Raw genomic sequence first — 22632 nt, 5'->3', positions numbered from 1 at the left:
TCAGGTTTCTTTTGGCCCAATCCTCTAATTTGTCTAGGGCCCTCTGTATCCTATCCCTACCCTCCAGCGTATCTACCTCTCCTCCCAGTTTAGTGTCATCTGCAAACTTGCTGAGGGTGCAATCCACACCATCCTCCAGATCATTTATGAAGATATTGAACAAAAATGGCCCGAGGACCAACCCTTGTGTATATATAGTAACAAGACCATAGTATCTGGGCACTGATGCTAAATTATAGTTTGTTGGCAATCTGAAAAGATTACTTACTATGCTGATTAAGCAAATCGTATCGTTCTCCCCCCGGAGCCTCACCCCCTCCTCCCAATCAGTCATGGTCTCTAACCTATTTAGCAAAGTTCTTCCATCTACTTTTGTAAACTTGACTTTATGCCCAGTGTAGCGGAAAACAGAGGAGTGATGTAAGATTTTTAAAGAGACAAGGTGGGGGATGTAATATCTTTTATTGGTCCAACTTCTGTTGGTGAGAGAGATCAACTTTTGAGCTGTCATTAACAGTTACTGCAAAGTAAAGAATATTTTGCTCAAAATAACGACCTAGTAACTCTTTCCATTTTTTTCTATACATCTGTGAATTTTCTTACAATGTCAAATAACCGACCTTAAAGGTGACCTGCACAGTATTTTTGAGCAAGTGGGTCTCTGCACCTTTTTCTTTCTTTATGATGAAAGAAACCATGAGAAGGCTTTTCTTTTCCTGGTTTTGATGATGGAGTTTTTGGAAGTCTCAGACAATGTCTGTTGTCAGCTCTTATATCTTAACCAAAGGGAAGGAGGAGCTGGATCTTTAAGAGACTTCCTTTGTCAAAATATTAACTAGTCATTGAGAATAAATAGTTGTAAACAAAGTTTTAAGTTGTCTGGCTAAAAAATCCCTTCTGGCCATTGCTCCAGCTTTCGTTTTCTTGGTACTTGTGTTACTGTTTTTCCAGTTGCTCTACAGCCTTCCAGAGCAGTTGTGAAAAACAAGCAGACACTTCTTTTCTAACCAGTCTTTCAGGTTTTTTCCTGTCATAAAGAGGTAAAAAAGAACACCAGCCCATTTTTTTTTCTCCTTTCAGGTATCCTTTAATAATAATTGCTTGCCTTAATCTTGTTACAAAAGTAGTGAAACACAGATGCACTTCTGATCTTCCCCAGCAGATGTCACTGTGAGGGAAAGAACATATTTAAATGTTAATGAATTATAACTGAATGGTGCAGGTACTTTTCTTCTTGCAGGGGATGCCAAACTGCACAGCTCCGACAAGCATGCTGCTCCCACTGAGGAGTATCCTATTGACTGCTCTGTTCCAGTCCCACTGTCCTAGGTGCAAAGGGCTGAGAAGGGGATGCACCAGGGCCTAAAGGAGCATTCTGTTATCCTGTAGCCATGGAGCTCTGCAGATCCAACACACTGTAACTTAGAGGGGATGGGCATTGTACTGGAATAAGATTGCTGAAGATCTTGCTGCCTCAACAGTGTTGGGATCTGAACTGTTTCCACCCCCTGAGATCCTCTCCACCATCACCACATTGCCCCGCCCCCAGCTCAGCCTTGCTCCCTTCCCCACTCTGTTTACATCTCCCTTCAAGCTTCTGTGCCCCTTTGCATCCCCCTCCACCAACAATGGAAGTCTGAGTCTGACAGTTGGGTCTACCTGGAACTCCACAGTCCATGTGGCTGCAGAACCATCTCCCCTCATCTTCCTTCCATTGCCTGACAGGCTTCCAATTCCCTTCCACCAACATCTGCCCTACCCCTTCTCTGCCTAAAATTCAGCTGACTATCTGTTCTTCCATCACTCAGAGGGTCAGCATTGCCCCCTGTCCTCCCTCTGTAGCAGGTTTGAGTCAAGCTTTGCTTTCACATGGGAGGGTTCTTGCCAGCATGGAGGGGCAGAATAGGGCAATTTTTATATCTTCTTTCCTACTAGCTTTCTGCTCCTGGCCCAAGTCCCTGACTAGATAAGCATCTTTCTCCTGTTTTCCTATATTCAAGCATCCCTGATGACATTTCATGATGACTCCTTCTTATTTACCAAGCGGTACAGTGATAAATGTTCATTGCTCTCTCTTGTTCTTATGGGGGGAGAATTGTGAAACTGGGTTGAGTGTGATCTGATCCTTCGTTTTTGCCTTAAGTTCACAGAACCCTTCTGTCAGGGCTGATTCCCCATTCTGGCACTTCGAGTGCAGAAGGTGGGGCCCGCAAGGTTTCTAAAAATTAATACTGGCCACTCCAGGCTTGTATTAAACTTCTAAGGGTACAGCTCTTCTCTGACCTTGGATGGGTAGATGCTGCCACCACCCCAAGTGCAAAAACCCCCACTTTGAGAACTTAGGAAGGAGCACTTGGGAATTCCTTCCTGTGGGGTACCCTCAAGCCCCTTCACCAGGGAAGAGCTGAGAAAGGAAACAAAGGAAATCAGCTGGTGCCACCATCTAATTAAACAACATTATGCACAAACCTCTTAGGACGCACAAATCCAATCCGGTTCTTAAAAAAGTAAATTTTATTAAAAACAAAAAAAAATGTCTAAAAACTCAGACTATTGCTAGATTTTAAAAAGAACCACTTATAAGGAGTAAGCATCAAAATAACTTTCTTGAGGTTCAGCTTAAAGGTTTAAGCAAAACAAAAGCACCCGGGGTTAGCACAGAGGAGTCCACAAGCCTTACAGAAATAAAAGAAATAAACCTAATTGCGTCTTCCTAGACATTTCCTGATCTACTTACGTATCTGGGGTTTCAAATGAGTAGTTTCTAAGTATGACTTTACGATTTTTCATACCTGGCACAAGCTTCTTACAGCATTGCTGCTCTGTGTCTCCTCTTCAGAGAGAAAAACCACAGACAGACAAAGGAGAGTCTTGTTTCAATTTTAAAAAGTTCTAGCCGTCCCATTGGCTCTTTTGGCAATGTGTCCACTCACTTTCTTTTACCTGTGCATGCAGTCAGACTTTTTAACCCTTTACAGGTAAAGCAAGTAGAGAACAGCTACCAAAAGCGATTTTTGTAGCTAAATGGCTGGCTGGGTGTCCATAAAAGGACACCTCCCCCCCTTCATTTATCACACCTTCATTGAAAATATGCATTTGGATCTCTTTTGCTCTCTTCCTTGAAATCTGCTTTGGTTGGTAAGACAAGTGAGTGACACCTTCTTGTATTTACTGACCCCATCATTGCTTAGTTCCTCATTTCTGATGCTCCAAAAGGTAGGAAACAGAAATGAATGTTACTGCTATTAGGAGCTGAGCGTACCTGGATGATAACGCTAGAATGTTGGCCTGCACTAAAACCTTGGCTTGTTTGTTTTGATAGCCTGGAAATGCATCTGCCGGACTTTGTTCCTGAGGGCACAGTTATGACTGCATTACACATGAGTAGGAAGAAAAAGAAGTTCAGCATTTCTGAGTTTGAGAGAGGAGCAGATGAGCGACTTCCTCGAAAACTTGGTAAGGCAGATCAAGGAACTCCTTGCTTGACTCTGTACTCCAAGGTTTTCAGGGAGCTTCAAAAGAGTTTTCGTGAACTCTACAACTGCAGTAGGTCAGCTCTGAGCAGCTTCTCTGTTCGGCAGTTCCGCACCAGGAAGCGGTGTGTGTTGCAAGTACAAAAGGGGTGCTCTGGAGGTGGGTCGAAGGCCATCTCTTTAGATTAAAAATAAACATTGTTGAGCTACTAAAACCACCCAAGTTACAAGTAACTGGCTCCTCCCTGAGCAGCTCCTCCATTTGTGACTATCAGAATGGCTTTCCATGTTGGTATTCTTCCACTTTGAATTCTAAATTTTAGCTTAGCAAAGAGAAGGTTAAGAGGCAATTGATTAGTCTATAACGGGGGTGGGCAAACTTTGTGGCCCTAGGGCCACATCAGGTACAGAAATTGTATGGAGGGCCGTGTAGGGAAGGCTGGAAGGAGGCTATGCCTCCCCAAACAGCGAGGCATGGCCTGGCCCCTATCCAGCCCTCTCCACCCCGGTCCAACCCACCCTGCTCCCCATCCCTAACTGCCCCCCTGGGACTCCCACATCCAAACACCCCTGCTCTCTGCCCCCCTGACCATTCCCCCCGGGATGCCAGTCCCCTATCCAATCCCCCCTGCTCCCCACCCCCTGACTGCCCCCTATCCAACTCTCCCTGCCCCATGTACCTGTGGGGTGGCGAAAAGGGGGGCTCAGTCCTTTCCCTGTGCGTTTCCCCTGCTTGTTTGGCTGCTCTCCCTGGCAGTTGGGCAGGGCTCACTCCTTGTCTGGGCTTGGTTGCTGAGGACAGGGGCCAAGCGTGCTGGGGATGGAGCAGGGTGCCCCAGCTTGCTCTGCCCCTGTCCCCAGCAGCAGTGCCCAGGCCCCTTGACTGCCCCCCTGCAACCCTCCTGGATATATTGTGACTAATAACGTAAATGGGGTTAATACTACTGAATGAGGTAGCTTCTCTTGCATTACGCTGTCTTTTGTATCAACGGTCTATTGCTCTTTCAGAGAACTAGCCACTAATATGTAGCATTGCAATTCAGAATAGGAATCGTGAAACTGTCATTTTATTTTCCTAAAACAAACTGAAAATTAGTGAAATACAGAAAAATGCACTGAATATTTTTCTGTTATTTCTGCCCAATTCATGGTGCCTTAAATATGAGGTAGTGGATGTAGCGTACTAGCTTTGCTCTTGGGGGATCGTAGTGTAACCAGCCCTGAAAGGTGGAGAGTGGATAAGATTGTTCCCTCACACTAGTAATATCTGTACAGGTTGTGCCATACTCAGCTAATATGTGCCTCAAACTTTTTCCAGCCCAGCCAGCGTTGGACAACTCTTCTCTGACACGGTGAGTTAAACCACAAAGGCTTCTGCTTTTGACTGGCATGACTACAACTGCTCTGATTCGTCAGACCTTCTCTAGCTGGAAGGAGCAGGCAGGACGGGCCAGTACACGGTCTTTGGAAGAGCTCTCTTGAACTCCACAGCTGCAGTAAGTCAGCTCTGAGCAGTTTCTCTGTTGGGCAGTTCTGCACCAGGAAGCAGAACTACCTATATCCAGCACTTCCATGCCCACTTTTTTCCCTGTCACAGCAACATGCAATAGGATCCTGTAGGTTAAACAGTAATGATAAAGCAGTTCCACAGTTTGATACCGGGTGTTGGTGATAGTTGATTGCATACCCTCTGATATCCTGGGGTTGTGGATGCAAGGTGGTCTTTTAAATCAGTTCTGATTTGACTCCTCCCTCTCTATTGCCCCACACGTTCAGGCTGGATCCAAATCCTGTTGCTCTTCCATTACATTTCCAAGATGTGGCCTCCTCTGTCCCTACAGCTAAGCCTCACCTAGGACCCTCATCAGTCCCCCTCAAATCCGTGCACAATGTAGCTATGGTCATCTTTGTCCATTATTTGGCGCACATCAGATCTCTCAGTCAGCTCCCCCTTTTCCACTGCATGTAGTTCAAGCTGCTTTTTCTCACCTTTTGAGACTCTCCACAATGCTGCTGCACCAGTGCTCTGCCAGTGATGCTATCCATGACTGCCCTTTTCTTTGCTTCTCCCACAACCTCTGTGTTTTCTTCCATGCTGCTCATGCCTATGCCCCCCCTCCCCCCCCCGTTTGAGCCGAGCCTGTCCTTCCTGCCTTCAGATCTCTCCTTAAGACACACTTCAGCTGTGATGCCTGATGGAAAGGTTGAGGGACAGTCGGCCTTTATATCTGGCCTTTATTTTTATTTATTTTAGAATTCATAATGTGTACCTCTCCTCCGCTTTGTATGTTGCTTGTCTTAGCCGCTGCCCTGAAAAGTTTACAACCTGTTCCCTTGTGTGTGTCGACAGCCCCCAGCACTGTGGACACTAACAGAATGTCAATATTAAATGCTTTCCCAGATGTGTTCTGAAGCCTTTTTCTTCCTGTATCTTGCAAGAGGGAGCCTATATGTTTATTTACTTTTTAAGGCTTCCCTCCTAGGTTTAAGGCTTCATAAGTGTTAGTCTTTTTTCAGGTACATCAACCATACAGCTCTCTGTAGGCAGGAAGCTGTAAAACATGTCACAATCATTCTGATTCACCTGAAATATGTAGCTTAATGTTAGATAATCCATTGTATGTTAAACTATGTTGCTAAAGCAGACTGGTGTCAGATTATTTAAATTGCCCAAATGTGTTTCCACTCTCCTTATGCAGTTAAGGGGAAGAGGTGAGTTGTGTGCTGGAGATCACAGTTAAAATGGTTCTTAATTCTTGTTCTGCACCAGCTGTGGAAGGCGCAAATAATTTAAAATATTAAACCTCAGGGAATTTCCTACAAACACCCCTCCGTCCCTTAAGGGCTCATGTCAACTTTGGTTTTAGAATGCATCCAGTACCTTTCTGGTGGAGCCCTTTTCTGAAGGTGCTTGCTGCTTGCTAACCCTTTTGACGTTGAACAGTATGGCACATACTAGCTGGAGGCATAGAGAAAGATCTCAAACTGCTCAATCCCCTCTTGAGGGATCTCAAGAAGGAATTAGGAGGAGAGGAGTAGGGAACTCAGTTGCTCACCAAGCAAAGTCACAACCGTGACAGAAATGGAGTTGATACATAATGTTATGAATACTGCAGGAGCTGCCAGGTGAGACTCTAGGAATGTTGATGTGTAACCTAGTTATCTAGAGAGACTGTACAACTTACATTGCGATTATAAGACTTTCCTGTGTGACTGTGTTTATCTAATTGTATAAAGCTGTGAGAAGAGCAAGCAGGGAAGCAAAACATTGGCTTCCCAGATAAGAGTATCTAGATAGATGATTATGGGTGGGTTGCAGCTGTTAGCTTATAAGATCCTCTGTCTTGTCTCCTGTTTACAAATCTTGTTCTGCAGTGCTGAGAATTAGAGAGCAAATGACTAAAAAGTTAAAAAGCCTTTTTGGGGTGGGAGGGTCCACTTGCATGCAGCTGTCTAAGCCAACAAGCTGGTATGGACAGGCTGTATGGAGGAGTCTGAAGGAACTGAGCCCCACAGATCCAGGGAACTCAGCCTTAGGGAAGAACTAGATATCCATGCAATACGCTTTATTGTTTTCAAGATACTACATCTCTGAACTATTATTCTAAAATGATACTTTAGTACAAGAAGGTAGTTAGGTTACTCGATTCCATTGTCATTGCTCTGCAGGGTATGAGCCTACAAAATTATGTTGACCTAACTTGTGTTGGCATACAGCCACCGCAGTTATTATATCGTGTGTGTGTGTGTGTGTGTGTGTATACACTTGGTTTCTTGGGTCAGCAGTGTGTGTCCTCACTAGTAGCACTTGTATCGATTTTATTGCCATTGTAAGGCGTTGTGGGATGGCTCCTGAAAGCCAGTTACGGTCGACAAAAGTAATGCAGTGTCTACACTCATGCTGGGTTGATCTAATTACATTGACTGTGACTTTAAGTTGCTCAGGGAGGTGGTGTTACTAAATCAGCATAGAGAGGCACTTACGTTGGTGGGAACCACATTTAAGTGAAGACACTTGCACAGCAAGGTCAACGCAAGGCCACTTATGTTGACCTAACCCTGTAGAAAATCTCCTCAAGTTAACACAATGTTTAAACCCCCATTCTTTGGCTACTGGCAAAAGTGATCCGGGATGGGAGTGGGAAACAGTAGGTCTGGAGCAGTGTTATACTCTGTCTCTTTTCAGGTCTCTTCAGATCTCTCTTGCTACCCCAGTACCACCAGAGTCTGTTGAAAAAAGAGGCTTAATCCGCAGGCCAAAGAATCGCAAAACTGTCAATGTGGAGGCTTTCGAAGGAGGCGTGGAACAGAATTTGTTGCAGATAAAAGGCAGTGGGTGTTGTGACTGTTATTTCTCCTGTTTTGGGCGAAGAGGGGTGTTGTGTGGAGAAGCAGATTGCTAGGGTTTCAGGATTTCCAGGCCACTTCCATGTTTACAGTGACATGGAAGTGATCCTAAACAAAAAGTTGGGAGGGGCACAAACCTACTTCTAGCTACTCTGGTGACTCAGCCTGTCCTTGGTGCCTGAGCCACCTTCTCTGAATATCACCGGTCTGAGTCTACTTCCATCCTGCTAATTAGCAGCCGTCACTGCCTAAACAGGAGTCAGGAGCGGTTCTGAATCCATGCTTCCTGTTTGGCATCTCCTTAATGAGACTGGCCTTAGGAGACCTGGGACTGAGGGAGGAGGTAGTGAGAACTGAAGTATAGTGACTGACTGACTGATTTCAGTCACATCTATCCATAACCACAGAGCAGCTCGTCCTTTGGCTCCCTACTTCTGTACTGAGCCTGCTGTCATCGTGTCTCCACGATGTTCCCTCGCTGCTGGGAAGTGTTGCTTGCCACCTATTGTTTCACCACCTTTCTGCTCACGATGAAACTATGCAGGTGAAATGCAGCTGCTGGCATCAAGGCTGGAACTGAGGTGTCTGGGAGCACAGGCCCTTGTAGTCCTCTACCCCAGCAGCTGGGATCTTCCAGAGTAATGGGGTAGGGTGGGAAGTGCTCAGGAAGACCCACATGGCAATTTGATGATCTGGTAGCCAATTTGAGGCAATAATTTTGCTGTGTTTCAAATTAAAGATCTCTGCTGTTAGTGTGCATTGGCGTGTTAAACCCTTTAGTCAATTTTCCTGCTGTTTTTTACTTTTAGAAATTTCAGGACTGTCAGGTCACCCTTGCCCTAGTTTTGTCAGAGGGCCTTTGAGGGCTCTGGTACTGGAGCTGCTCACCTTTCAGGGTGTTGAATCTTTAGCAAAGATGTTGTTTCTCCATAATGTGTACTAGTCATTGAAGTTCAATAGGTGTTGACAAAGCCAGAGTTTTAAATAGTCTTGAGTAAAAATCTTTCTCTCTTGGGACATCGTTGTTTCATTAGTTCTCCACCTTCCATCAAAAAGAAACACAAAGGGCATAAGGCTAATGCATTTTTATTTTTTATACCTTTATAGAAACGAAACATCTGTCACAGATATCGCTAGGCGGATATACATCATTTTTAAAAAAAAAAGCCCAAGTAAAGAAAAGGACACTTTACAAGTAGGCTCATCACTAAACTCGCTCCCCCCAATCAGGCCGTCATCATTACACATGAGTCTGGTGCAGCACTCATGAGTTAATATGTGCATATGTTAGAATATTTTAATGTCAGTGTGAATTTTGTATGAGCTGTCTGGAAAGCCCAGGTTATTTCACTGCATCCTGTCCCTGTATCATCTGGGGCTCTGTTAAAGAGGTCCAAGCCGGATGTCATACCAGAAGATAGGTGTGCTCTAGACAGACTCAGCAGCACTGCAGCTTGTGAAAGCTTTGTGTGTTGGGGATACTAAGTTTAATCAACTCCCAGTTTTAAAACCATCCCTGCTCTGGGAGTGTAACATTTTTGCATTGTGCTCCAAGTGCTCTGGCTCTGTCAGACCAGTGGAGGAAGGAAATCCCATAATTTGGGGCTCTCCACCTAGCAGGACCTGTCTCCAGTCCAGGAATGTTCAAATCTAGGGATTGTTGGGAAGGGCACCCCAGCTGCCTTCATAACCTATTTGATAAAATGCTCGTCACCGCAGGCTATGTCTACATTTGAAGCTAGGGGTGTGATCTCCAGCTTGAGCAGATGGTACTCGCATTAGGTGGTCTTGGGGCAGCACGCTAAAACCAGCGGCATACCTGTGGTAGCACAGGCAGTGGCATAGATTAGCCACCCCATGCGGGGGCCCAGGGGGCCCAGCTGGGTTTGCACTCTGGGTGGCTAGCCCATGCTGCCGCAGCCCAGACTATTGTAGCTATACTAGTAGTTTTAGCTGAGCTAGCACAAGTACGTCTACTTGAGCGGGAAATCACACCTCCAACTCCAAGGGCAGACATAGCCTTAGTGTGCTTCATGGAACGAAAGAGGTGGCCAGAATCCAAAGTATTTCAGAGCTTTGTAAATAGCCTTTACTTTGAATGGCTTTGAATGGCACCCAGAAGCTAGCCCAGTCCTTGGCAAAGTGATGTTACATGCTCTTGGTGGCTAGCGCTACCAAATGGGTGGGCAGCACCACTGTTGCACAGCAGACAGTTAGCCAGGGCTCAGGACAGACTGAGGAATGCAGGCCTGGCAAAGACCCCAGAATGCAGAGACTGCCTGACTTTTATTGACAGCAGAACTGAGCGGGTTTCTATGCTTGTATCATTCTGCGGAAGATGCCTTGTTGAGCTACTACTGAATTATCTTGTCCTTCCAAACATCTCTCTCTTACTGGGCTTTTTAACTTCCTGGCCCTCCCTGAGGATTTCTGCTTTAATGGATGTCTTCCTGGTCAGAATTCCCAGTAACAATCACTATTGCACTGAAGTCTCTGGCAATGCTACAACAGCTCTGCACATCCATTGTGTTGTCCCATAAGGGTGGAACCAACCATTCTCCTCTCTCTAGGCTAGAGGTTGTTATAGCTCTGATCTGATTTGTTCTACTTGCAGATTGGTTTGGAAGTCTCCTTTCTGTCCTCTAATTACTCTTGGCCCTAAGCAATCCAAGTGCATGAAAGACCTGTTCATGTGGGCCCGTGGCAGATGGGGAATTCCATGAGAACTTTACAGTACATATTGGCAGAATGAAGTCTCCCAGTAAATCTTTGGGTGCCCTAGGGTTTGGAGAGCGATGTCTGCATTGTTCTGCTGCTCTTATCCAGAATGCTATGGGTTGGTGTATAAAGCACAGGTCCTTTTGACTGGCGTTAAATTGCTATAAAGGCTTATGGATTGACATCAAGGGCAGGACAAGAGTTTTGAGTTAATGACTCTGTATACATGTCCTGCTAATGTATTTGCTTTCCTAGGGCCCTGAATGATTCCACAGATTAAACTTATTTTAAAAATTTCTAACCAGCACAAAATTATCTGGCGGAGTCACAAGCAACATCCATGATTGGAATGACCATGGGAACGAGTGATACCGAAATCATCCTCAGCAACACGGAGCTCTTTGCTCAGCCGCAGCTCGGTGAGCAAAGCCAAGTGAGGTTTTCTGAACAAAAGTTCTTGAAAGGAAAAATTCCAGTGCAAGGGAGAAAGGCTTCTAATGCGGCTACTGAGGAGGGCATGCTGTCTGATGTGGATGCCGAGGATGGAATGACAGAGAGACTTCAGAAGAAGGACTTGGCCCGGGATCCTGAACACACTGACCAGATGGCCACTGAGTCTCAGGGACGGGCGGTGGGCCTGAACTCAGAGCAGCGAGAACATACCCGAGGGAGCAGTTATGCAGAGCAACTTCCTGGAGCAGATGGGCTGGTGGTTGAGTACCGTAGGAGCCAAAGAGAGTTGAGCTGGGACCTGCTGTGTAAGTTGCTTCCCCTATAATCAGAGAATGGCTGTTGTAAACTAGCTTGCTGGATACATTAATCACACCTGAGTCTGGCACTTTGCCAGGCCCACCCTGTGGCCTCAAGCCCTCCAGGGGAAGAGAGTCCCCTGTCCTCCCCATTATTATGTCTACACAACAGCTAGATGCCTGGGGCCAGCTTGTTCCAGCCAACTTGGGCTTGCGGGGCTTGGGCTGCGGGGCTGTTTCATTGCTGTGTTTTGGCTTGGGCTGCAGCCTGGGCTCTCAGACCCTGCAAGATGGGACAGTCACACAGCAATGAAACAGCCCCGCAGCCCAAACCCTGCGAGCCTGAGTCAGCTGGTCCAGGCCAGCTGCAGGTTTTTCTTGGCTGTGTAGGCATACCCTTAGTTGTCACCATCTCCCCTTCCCTGCCTAGCCCAAGTTCTCCCACAGTTGGGAGACCACTGCTGGCACGGGCTTTGCTCCCAGTTTCTTGTGCAGGCACTGCCAGGGGATCCCTGCCCCCACTGAGCAGAAGCTTCTTTAGGACCAACCCTGGTTGGTGGGTTTTATTTCTGCTATGGGGTCCTCCCCCATCCCAGTGCGAGGAAGACCTCCTCCCTTGTCATTTGGCGAGAAAGCAATGCCCTGCTTGACCCCATCTTTATTCCTGGCCAGTCTCCGGAAGACTGCAGGAGTGGGTTCTCCCTGGCAAGTGGGTCTCCCCACCAAAATACAGCAAAGGAGAATTATGGATGGCTGGAGCTGGAGGGGTGGATGGGGATACAGTCTGGGCCTGGGACAGGAGAACAAACAAGATTGGATGTTTTTCTAAAAGATCTGCTTTAGGAATTATTTTGGGGGACATTCTATGGTCTCTGCTGTACAGAAGGTCAGAGTAGATGATCACAATGATCCCTTCTGGCCTTGGAATTGATGAATGTTTGAAAAAAGTCTTCTCCCCTCTCCTCACCTGGAAGTTAGGGGTCTTCCCCGTCCAGGATTTTATCTACTACTTTTGTTTCTAGTCCACGGTAGGAAAACCCTGTTCTAGACCAGCTCTGTACTGAGGCTCTAGTTTGAAATTAGTCTGAGCCCAAACCATTGTTCAAGTGCACGCTTAGATTTAGGACATTCATTGTGCTGGTCTGATCTCTTCCATTTTCATCCCAGTAACACGTTCTATGAATTGTTTCTTTAAACCTGTCCCTGACTCTGGGATATTTACAGGTGGGCACAGTCTCATTCTGGACATAGAGAGCTGCCAGCTTAACACCTGGGTTTTATGGGAGGCTGAGAGTAGGAACTCCATTATGGGCAGGAACTAACACTGATGGCTGACATGAGTCTATGAGTGCACCTGTTGCCTTTACAGAAATTGAGGCAGAATCGCTGCACCAGGGTCACCATCTGAAATGGTAAATAGCTTTGCACAGCTCTTCCTGCAAAACACACAGGATTCTGATTAAAATACAGAGCCCTGTGACTATCCTGGCATTTCTTTTACACTCAGTTCCTATCTTACGACTTTTGTCAGGAGGGCCAGATCAGTATTTAAGCATGGCCAGTACACTAGGTACTGTACAGAATAGCTGTGGAGAGAGAAGTTCCCTGCCCTGTAAAGCTTCCAATTTTCCTAGAGCACAGCGTCCTGAAGAACAGGCCAATAATGCTCTAACTTGGGAGGGCTCTCACTCGTGAGCTTGGTGGAAGAAATTAGTTTAAGGGACAGATATGACTGAAGAGAGGGAGGGAACTTTGGGCCAAACAGGCAGCATGGAGGAAGGTGTGAGGATTGCGTTGAGCAAAGGGAATGAGAGGAAGAAAAGAAAGGGAGCATGTCCTAAGGGCACTGGTGTTTGTGTTCCATTAATATCAAAGACTGATGAGGCAGCCTAGTTCTGGTGCTACAGTATAGCTAATGCTTCTAATGCACCATGTGGCTCTCTCCAGCAGGGGCTGAGAAAAGCCAGCTGAGAAGGTCTCTTTCAAACCTACTTCCTGATGCACAGTGCGAACTCTCTGAGCTGTCTTGCGTAAAGCGAGGGCAAGTCATGCAAACTCCTTCCTTGGTGTCTGGATATGTTTCATACTTGCAACAAGTGCCACAATAAATGTCATAAAGATACATTGGGGACTTAGCTTCTGTGTTAACCTAACTCTCTGAATGTCTAGCTTCTGACAGACCAAGCTCCTCACCGCCAGCTGCCTCCAGAAGTCTGAGCAGACGTTCAGACACCCTGTCTGCTCTACAGCCTGTGAAATCCAGCAGACCATCAGTGAGAGAAACTGTCGCCCATATAATTGAGAAGCTGGATGATGCAGATGAGAGCGAAGAGATGGCTGATGTGGAGCAGGAAATGGAGGATGACAGAGCTGAGCAGGCAGGGGCTGCCAGTGAGGGTAAGAAGCACTTTCAGGGCAGTGATGGAAGGCAACTGAGTACACTGCTCTGGTGCAAACCAATGAGCAGCAGGAGTCTTGGTGTGCAAAACATGACTTTGTCCCCCAGCAGGTTCTGGAGATAATCTCTTCCAAGTAACCTCAAAGGCATGGCTGGTCAGGCACTCTAAATGGAGTGTCAGGCTGGCTGCCATGCTCATTTGCCTGTTCTTGTTTCACACACACTGACTGACAGTGGAATTTGTTTTCTATTCACATGCTCTTGGCAGGTCTGTACAACTATGTATATGAACAGACAGCTCCCAGAGAGAGGTGGATAACTTCCTTTCTGGGCAAGCCATGTTTCAGCTAAGCCCATTTCCTTTGTTTGAGTGTCCCAGATAGCTAAGTTTGCTTCACCTGGTTAGAGAGGCCAAGCTGGCCAGGATTTTGTGTTGGGCACTCCCTTTACAAAAGTTCATCAGAAGAGCAGTTATTCCATGGTTCTGAGGCTGTTTCTGCCCTGGAATGGGGGCATCCTGTGGGGTCTCTTCTCTTGTTTTCATCTTGCTCCATTTTTACCCAGGGTGCCTCTGGCAAGCACATAGCTGGATACCGAAGCTGGTACAGAATGTGGCAGCTGAATGTTAAGCAGTGTGTCCTGTGGGAAGCACATAACCACAACACTCTCCGGGTTTTGCATTGGCTGTGTGTTGGACTTCTGGGTGGAACTTAAGGTGTTGGCTTTGACCTAAATGAAAAAACGGATTCCAGGCCAAAGACCTGCTCTGTCGCTGGGCTACACTGCCGTACCTGAGATCAGCACAGGCAGTTGACAAACAAGGGGCAACAGGCAGGCTGTTCTCTAGAATGTACCCTTCTATCCTGTTGGTCTAAAATAGAGGTTGCCAAGAGATATGTGCTATCTTTTTTCCCAGGCTTTTGGGGAAGGAGCAGTGTGCACCACAGGGCTGTGATTGATAATTGGGGTGGAGGGCTGTTTTTATTTCTTGGCTTTGGGAAGATGGCTGGGTTTACCGCTATTAGTCCTGGTGTGATGCACAAATGTGCCAAGAGTCCAGGAAAGCTGCTTGTTATGTATTGTGTACATCTAACTACACCCCTCTCCCACCACATCAGTTCAGACGGGTCTATCTGTCTTGTTTATATAGAGGGTCTGTTTTGAGCAGAGGTCTCTTCTTTGCCCACAAGGTTAGCTCTTTATTTAGCTTTAGGCAGAGATCTGTTCTGTGTACGTGTAGGGAGCACAACAGGGATGGCATTCTGGGTAGCCAGCTCATTAGTTCAATATCACTGAATTTGCTGCCTACCAAGGTGTTGCAGACGGTGTTCCACACAGTGGCTCCTTTAAACTTACATTCTCTTCCTTTATGTAGCAGTAGGTCATGTTGGTCCTAGGATAATAGAGAGAGAACGTGGGTGAGCTGGCATCTTTTATTGGACCAACTTCTGTTGGTGAGAGAGAGAAGCTTTCAAGCTTACACAGAGCTCCTCTTCAGGTCTGGGAAACGGGCTCAGTGTCCCAGCTAATTACAAAGTGGAAGAGATTGTGTAGCATAAGTAGTTAACACACACTTCAAGGTGAAGTGGCCCAATAACACCCCTCCAGTCATAGGGAGGAGAGGAGGGATGGGGGAAGTAAGCTGGGGCGGTTGCTACTGGGTTGTAGATTGTTGTAATAAGCCATAAATCCAGTGTCTCTGTTCAGTCCATGATTTTTGGTGTCTAGCAAAGTTATGAATTTAAGCTTCCAGGCTTGTCATTTGAAGGTGTTGTGCAGCTTTCCTTTGAGAATGAGGACTCAGAGGTCAGCTATAGAGTAATCATTTGGTGAGAAGTGTTTGCCACCAGACAAAACACTTCAAGGTATTGGGTTTGGGCCTCACTATTTCATCTTGTGCCACAGTATTGTATTGTTGTTTGTATTTCAGTAGTGCCTAGAGGCCCAAGCTGAGAGTGGGCCCTTTTGTGCTTTTTGCTATACATACAGATACACAGTAAGAGAGTTCCTGCCTCAGAGAGCTTGCAGTGTAGATGAGCAAAGGAAAGGTCTCTCTTTTATTGACAGGGAACCAAACAGAGATGGAATGACTTGCTTAGTGTCACCCAGGGACTTTGTGCCAGAGCTAGGAACAGAACCCCAATCTCCTGAGTCCCAGCTTGGTGCCTTAACCACAGACCCTCCTTTCCCTCAAGTGTTTGTTAATTATTATGTGGGGGAAAATGCAGGGTAATATGGAACTTGATTACAAGAGTGGTGTGATTTAAAATCTTGAGTGCAGAGTTGCACTGAACTCAGAACGCGATGGAATTTAAGCAAAAAACCTTGGAAAGTCCTTCCTTTCCTAGGCATTCCAATGGCTCGACATTGTGTTTGTCCTCTGTCTAATTTTGGAGTTCCTGCTGGGAAATGTAATTAAAGGAAACTTTCTCCGTTGACAAATTTCTAAATGCTATTGACAATTATTTTTAGCTATACTGTGTGTTCTTCCCTAAGTAGTTACTTTGCTTCAGAAAGCTGAGTGCAGCAACTTCTTTCTAAAGCCCGCTCAGATGTGTGTCCTGTTTTGATTATGACTTTTTCCCCTGGAGAAAATGCCCTGTATGTAATGCTACTTGCTGTTCATCTAAGGAAAAACGCTTGTTACTTACATGTGTCTGATCCATAGAAGCTACGTTGTCAGTGAGAGGTTAGATATGAGAGGGCCTGACTTCCATTCTAAGTGGGATCTCTTGCAGTTTGTTTTCTGGGCCAGCCTGCTGTTATAAATTACTTGTTTTGACTGGACTATAGCTGGTCATGTAAAGGTTATTGACTTGGTGTTCTGATGTGGTGAATGTTCTTTTTGTTGCTGCTCATTACTGGAGTACTGTCATGGATGGATATAAACTGTTCAGGAAGGGCAAAGGCAGGGCAGAAACGGTGGGGGAGTTGCATTGTATGGAAGAGAGCAGTATGACTGCTCAGAGCTCCGGTATGAAACTGCAGAAAAACCTGAGAGTCTCTGGATTAAGTTTAGAAGTGTGAGCAACAAGGGTGATGTCATGGTGGGAGTCTGCTATAGACCACCAGACCAGGGGGATGAGGTAGACTAGGCTTTCTTCAGGCAACTAACAGAAGTTACTAGATTGAAGTCCCCCATGAGAACCAGGGCCTGCAATCACCCCTATATCTGCTGGGAGAGCAATACAGCGGCGCACAGATAATCCAGGAAGGTTTTGGGAAGTATAGGGGACAAATTCCTGGTGTAAGTGCTGGAGGAACCAACTGGGGCAGAGCTCTTCTTGACCTGCTGCTCGCAAACAGGGAAGAATTAGTAGGGGAAGCAAAAGTGGATGGGAACCTGGGAGGCAGTGACCATGAGATGGTCGAGTTCAGGATCCTGACACAAGGAAGAAAGGAGAGCAGCAGAATACGGACCGTGGACTTGAGAAAAGCAGACATTGACTCCCTCAGGGAGCTGATTGGCAGGATCCCCTGGGAGAATAACATGAGGGGGAAAGCAGTCCAGGAGAGCTGGCTGTATTGTAAAGAATCCTTATTGAGGTTGCAAGAACAAACCATCCTGATGTGTAGAAAGAATAGTAAATATGTCAGGCAACCAACTTGGCTTAACAGTGAAATCTTTGCTGATCTTGAACACAAAAAAGAAGCTTACAAGAAGTGGAAGATTGGACAAATGACCAGGGAGGAGTATAAAAAAATTGCTCAGACATGGAGGAGTGAAATCAGGAAGGTCAAATCACACTTGGAGTTGCAACTAGCAAGGGATGTTAAGAGTAACAAGAAGGGTTTCTTCAGGTATGTTAGCAACAAGAAGGTGGTCAGGGAAACTGTTGGCCCCTTACTGAATGGGAGAGGCAACCTAGTGACAGAGGATGTGGAAAAAACTAATGTACTCAATGCTTTTTTTTGCCTTTGTGTTCATGAACAAGGTCAGCTCCCAGACTACTGCACTGGGCAGCACAGCATGGGGAGGAGGTGACCAGCCCTCTGTGGAGAAAGAAATGGTTCGGGACTATTTAGAAAAGCTAAACAAGCACAAGTCCATGGGTCCAGATGCACTGCATCCGAGAGTGCTAAAGGAATTGGCGGATGTGATTGCAGCACCATTAGCCATTATCTTTGAAAACTCATGGCGATCGGGGGAGGTCCCGGATGACTGGAAAAAGGCTAATGTAGTGCCCATTCTTTAAAAAAGGGAAGGAGGAGGATCCGAGGAACTACAGGCCAGTCAGCCTCACCTCAGTCCCTGGAAGAATCGTGGAGCAGGTCCTCAAGGAATCAATTCTGAAGCGCTTAGAGGAGGGGAAAGTGATCAGGAACAGACAGCATGGATTCACCAAGGGCAAGTCATGTCTGACTAACCTAATTACCTTCTATGATGAGATAACTGGCTCTGTGGATGAGGGGAAAGCAGTGGATGTGATATTCCTTGACTTTAGCAAAGCTTTTGACACTGTCTCCCGTAGGATTCTTGTCAGCAAGTTAAAGAAGTATGGGCTGGAGGAATGGACTAAGATGGATAGAAAGCTGGCTTGATCATTGGGCTCAACGGTAGTGATCAATGGCTCCAGGTCTAGTTGGCAGCCGGTATCGAGCAGAGTGCCCCAAGGGTTGGTTCTGGGGCCGGTTTTGTTCAATATCTTCATTAATGATCTGGAGGATGGCGTGGACTGCACCCTCAGCAAGTTTGCAGATGACACTAAACTGGGAGGAGAAGTAGATACGCTGGAGGGTAGGGACAGGATACAGGATTGGGCCATAGGAAATCTGTTGAGGTTCAACAAGGACAAGTGCAGAGTCCTGCACTTAGGACAGAAGAATCCCATGCACGGCTACAGACTAGGGACCGAACGGCTAGGCAGCAGTTCTGCAGAAAAGGACCTAGGGTTTACAGTGGATGAGAAGCTGGATATGAGTTGACAGTGTGCCCTTGTTGCCAAGAAGGGTAACAGCATTTTGGGCTATATAAGTAGGGGCATTGCCAGCAGACTGAAGAATGTGATCATTCCCCTCTATTTGGCATTGGTGAGGCCTCATCTGGAATATTGTGTCCAGTTTTGGGCTCCATACTACAAGAAGGATGTGGAAAAATTGGAAAGAGTCTAGCGGATGGGCAACAAAAATGATTAGGGGGCTGGAGCACATGACTTATGAGGAGAGGTTGAGGAAACTGGGCTTATTTAGTCTGCAGAAGAGAAGAACGGGGGTGGGGGAGGTTTGTGAGCTGCTTTCAACTATCTGAAAGGGGGTTCCAAAGAGGGTGGATCTAGACTGTTCTCAGTGGTAGCAGATGATAGAACAAGGAGTAATGGTCTCAATTTGCAGTGGTGGAGGTTTAGGTTGGATATTAGGAAAAAGCTTTTTCACTAAGAGGGTGGTGAAACACTAGAATGTGTTACCTAGGGAAGTGGTGGAATCTCCTTCCTTAGATGTTTTTAAGGTCAGGCTTGACAAAGCCCTGGCTGGGATGATTTAGCTGGGGATTGGCCCTGCTTTGAGCAGGGGGTTGGACTAGATGACCTCCTGAGGTCCCTTCCAACCCTGATATTCTATGATTAGAAACTGAAATCTCCATAAGTAGCTGATAAGGAGGAAATATCTCAGCGTCACTTAGGTTTAAAGAAATACTTGGAGCTCTCAGGCTTGGAGAGAGCTGCTCCTCTCAGCTCAGGTTCACAATAAGGACTGATCGCTTTTTGCCATGCACAAACTGGCATATATTTAACAATTCGCTTTAATTCCCATTGGCATTCCGATCCCCTTCCTAAAATTACACTTGAGACCAGCATTATGGGCACCAGAAGTAAGAGACGTAAACCTGCTTCTCTCATGCTTTAGGATGCTTTAACATCTGAACTGGAATGAACATGGGAACAGCCTTTCCCTAGTTGCATAAAGCTCTTCTGATGTGAGGTATTGAAGCAGGCTGGAAACTGATCTAGAAATCAACACTGAGATTCCTCTCTGCCCTCTCGCTGCAGCTGTCCTGCTGGTGTGAGAATGTCCCTAGTAAGTGAGGTGGGCATTGATAGGCAGCTCAAATGTCAATCTGAACTAAAACCTCTAGTTTTATTTCTACTTCTCCATATTGGCAAGGGCTGTTCTGTATGTCCTTCAGAAAGCTAGGCAGAGTAAAATGTATGCCCTCTTCCTTCAGAATTCAATGGAGAGGAAGCCGAGTGGACTATTATGACTAAATTTTCAGAGTGTCGTGAAGTAGTTATGGCAGTGAACTAGTTCTACTTCCAACCCTCTAACCTTGGCCAAGTAACTTAAACTCCGTGCCTCAGTTTACCTTGCAACTAAATTATTAAAAACCAGCACTATACACTTACACAGCGCTTTCCATACTAAAGACAGACATTTTGCCAGTGACTATTTGTCTAAGCCTCAGCCCCCATTTGAGACAATGTGTGTGAGGACAAGCCTTGGCTGAAAGGCCTGTTAGAGTAAAGCTTGTTTATTATTCCTTATCTAGTTGTCGAGAGCCCCAGAAGTGCAAGAACCCGCAGCTTGAGCAGGCATTCTACCGCCATGTCTGCTCAGTATCCTGAGAAATATGGAAGGAAATTGATGAAGGAAGCTGTAGGACGAGAAGCTGAGCTGGCTGGTGGAGCTGTAACAGGAGAGGTGGGTGACTCCGAGGAAGAGGAGATGACTGAAGAGGAAGCTGAAACTGAGGATCCTGAGAGTGAGGGTAAGAACGCACTCATGTTGGTGGTAGAAGTTAGTTGGAGGGGCTGCCCCTGGGGCCTGTCAATAGATTGTGGAAGGGTTTTGGTAACAATATTACCACCCATGTTGTCCACTAGATTCCACAGTAGAGTAATGACAAGTTTCAGAGTAGCAGCCGTGTTAGTCTGTATTCGCAAAAAGAAAAGGAGTACTAGTGGCACCTTAGAGACTAACAAATTTATTTAAGCATAAGCTTTCATGAGCTACAGCTCACTTCATTGGATGCATTCAGCTAGACTGCACTGCTGAAGAATGTTGTTACTGTGATTTCTCTTGAATGAAAAGGGAATATTTCAATGCTGTTGCTATCTCCAATAGTCTAAACCTAAGGACTTGTTAAAGGCTTGGTCCTGACCATTGGCCTGTCTCCCCCTAGTAACATCGCTTACTCTTTCGCATAGAGTTATTTGGTGTCAGATCAACTAGTGCTTTGAGTTGCCAACTCCCTGGGTTCTCATCTAAGGCCTAAAAAAATCTCACTGCTAGTCTTAGCTGTAGGTTGCTCAGGACATATACTTTTGGTCCAGCTCCATCCAGTTACATGTGCTAGTCAAAAATGAAATGCTTCTAGCATCCAACACCCAGTGTGAGCCAGGGAGCAGGAGTTTGGGGCAGTAGCCAACTTGCACAAAGCTATGAAAATTCTCCTGCCTACAGAGACTGAAACTCGCATATAGGTAGACTGGTGCTGTAATGTCAGGGCAGGCTCCACAGAGATCAAAGTGGTTGGGGTTATTGAAAGGGCTGAGCCAGTCCAAGAGCATATGGGCAGAGATGGTGACCTGACATTATCACTCTTAAGTCTGCATTACACACAGCAAGAGGGGCATCTGCCTCAGGACTCTCCTCTTCAGAGACCACTGAAGGTTACTCAGTCTCTCAGGAGCACTCCTATCTGCTTTCTTGTTGAAGAGTGCTGGGTTCTCCACCAAACAAGTCTCTGCCTGAGACAAGTTTTAGTGTCCTGCTTGACTGGTACAAAAATCTCCCAGAATGGCATGCACCATGGAGTGGGGGATTTGTGGGAAGGCATTCTAAAAAAATAACTCCCTGATCTCTGCTCTCGTCACTAGCAGCTGAAGCAGTGTAGGGTGGTCAGAATGCCCACGCTAGCGTATGTTGTGCAGAGGGGCCAACTGGGTTGACACTAGTGTCGAAAGAAATGTTGTGGATGTACTTAACCATGCTACCAAGTGCACTGGGCCTTCAGGTGGCTCTGTCTATAGAGTTGATTGGGCCTGCTCTCTATAATGCTGTTCACGGGGGGAGGACAGTAGTGTAACATTGGATAAAGGCAGGGAGAGAAGTCGGACAAAGAGATCAAAGCCAAGCATCGCCCTCTGAATCACCTGAAGAGACCCTGAAGAGCCTAGCATAGTGCTGCAGTTCGCCACCCCAGGCACTGCACCCCACCCCCCCAAACGCACAGGATTGCGTGCTCAGAAAGGGCTAACTTGAGGGACCATGTCAGTCAGTGGCATTGCCCCATTCTCAGAGGGATTCTGAGCATTGCATTCAGTGTGTGGAGCGCTCAGTAGCTTCTCCCTTGCAGCAGATGACTACTGCTCAAGGCCGGTGGCGGTAGCACCCGTTTTCTGCAACAGGCTGTGTTATTCTAGCTGCTTGTAACCATCACTAGGTTAAACTAATACCACATTGATCACACAACTTCAGGCTTTCCCCAGACTGCAGAGGAAACCAGGAAGCAAGGAGTCCCACCCACTCCCCCATTCCCTCCTCAGACAAGAAGTCATGGAGTCATTGCCTCATTTCTCCACTTAACTTGCTTTTTCCTTCCTGCTCCCACTTGTGGGGGAGAAGCAGATGGAAGGTTCAACAATGAAGCTGAAGAGGGTAGATGAGAGCGTATGCCCCAGATGAAGCTCACCTGGTGGCTGCTACCCCTTCTAATAGAGGCAGGCTCGCAGCCCTCCAGAATCCTGGTTTGGTGTCTCACTCCCACTTCTGTCACCCTTCTATGACCTGGGCTTCAGCTGGCTGGCTCTTTCTGTGGAAGTGGGCGATGCTGCTAGACTCTGCCCCTTCCAGTGTAAGGGAAGGAACTCATTCCTAGGCTTGTCCCTGGTGCAGGGAGAATGGCAGGGTTTAACTCGGAGGAACTGGAATAATTCAGGGCTGTTGAGAGCCTCCTTGGGAACTGAATGTAGCAGAGCCAGCTCCATATCCTTTGGAATCTCCTCTCGCC

General features: G+C 46.5%; 1 protein-coding gene across 2 annotated transcripts in view; it reads left to right on the top strand.

Annotated features, from left to right (window-relative positions):
• Positions 1-22632, top strand: part of CENPT (centromere protein T) — a 39562-nt gene that overhangs the window by 6935 nt on the left and 9995 nt on the right. Inside the window, exons 5-11 of one of the 2 annotated variants that reach the window (XM_077831092.1) lie at positions 3323-3456; positions 4792-4825; positions 7660-7805; positions 10844-11296; positions 13457-13684; positions 17887-18033; positions 20170-20388. In XM_077831092.1, coding sequence (XP_077687218.1) covers positions 3323-3456; positions 4792-4825; positions 7660-7805; positions 10844-11296; positions 13457-13684; positions 17887-18033; positions 20170-20388 — 1361 coding nt within the window. The remainder of the gene's footprint in view (positions 1-3322; positions 3457-4791; positions 4826-7659; positions 7806-10843; positions 11297-13456; positions 13685-17886; positions 18034-20169; positions 20389-22632) is intronic. The other variant, XM_077831093.1, reaches the window with a different exon arrangement.

Source organism: Eretmochelys imbricata, chromosome 12, assembly GCF_965152235.1.
Source record: "Eretmochelys imbricata isolate rEreImb1 chromosome 12, rEreImb1.hap1, whole genome shotgun sequence".
In the NCBI taxonomy this organism is placed as follows: Eukaryota; Metazoa; Chordata; order Testudines; family Cheloniidae; genus Eretmochelys; species Eretmochelys imbricata.
The sequence above is the reverse complement of the archived record's forward strand: the minus strand, read 5'-3'. Positions and strand labels throughout refer to the sequence as shown.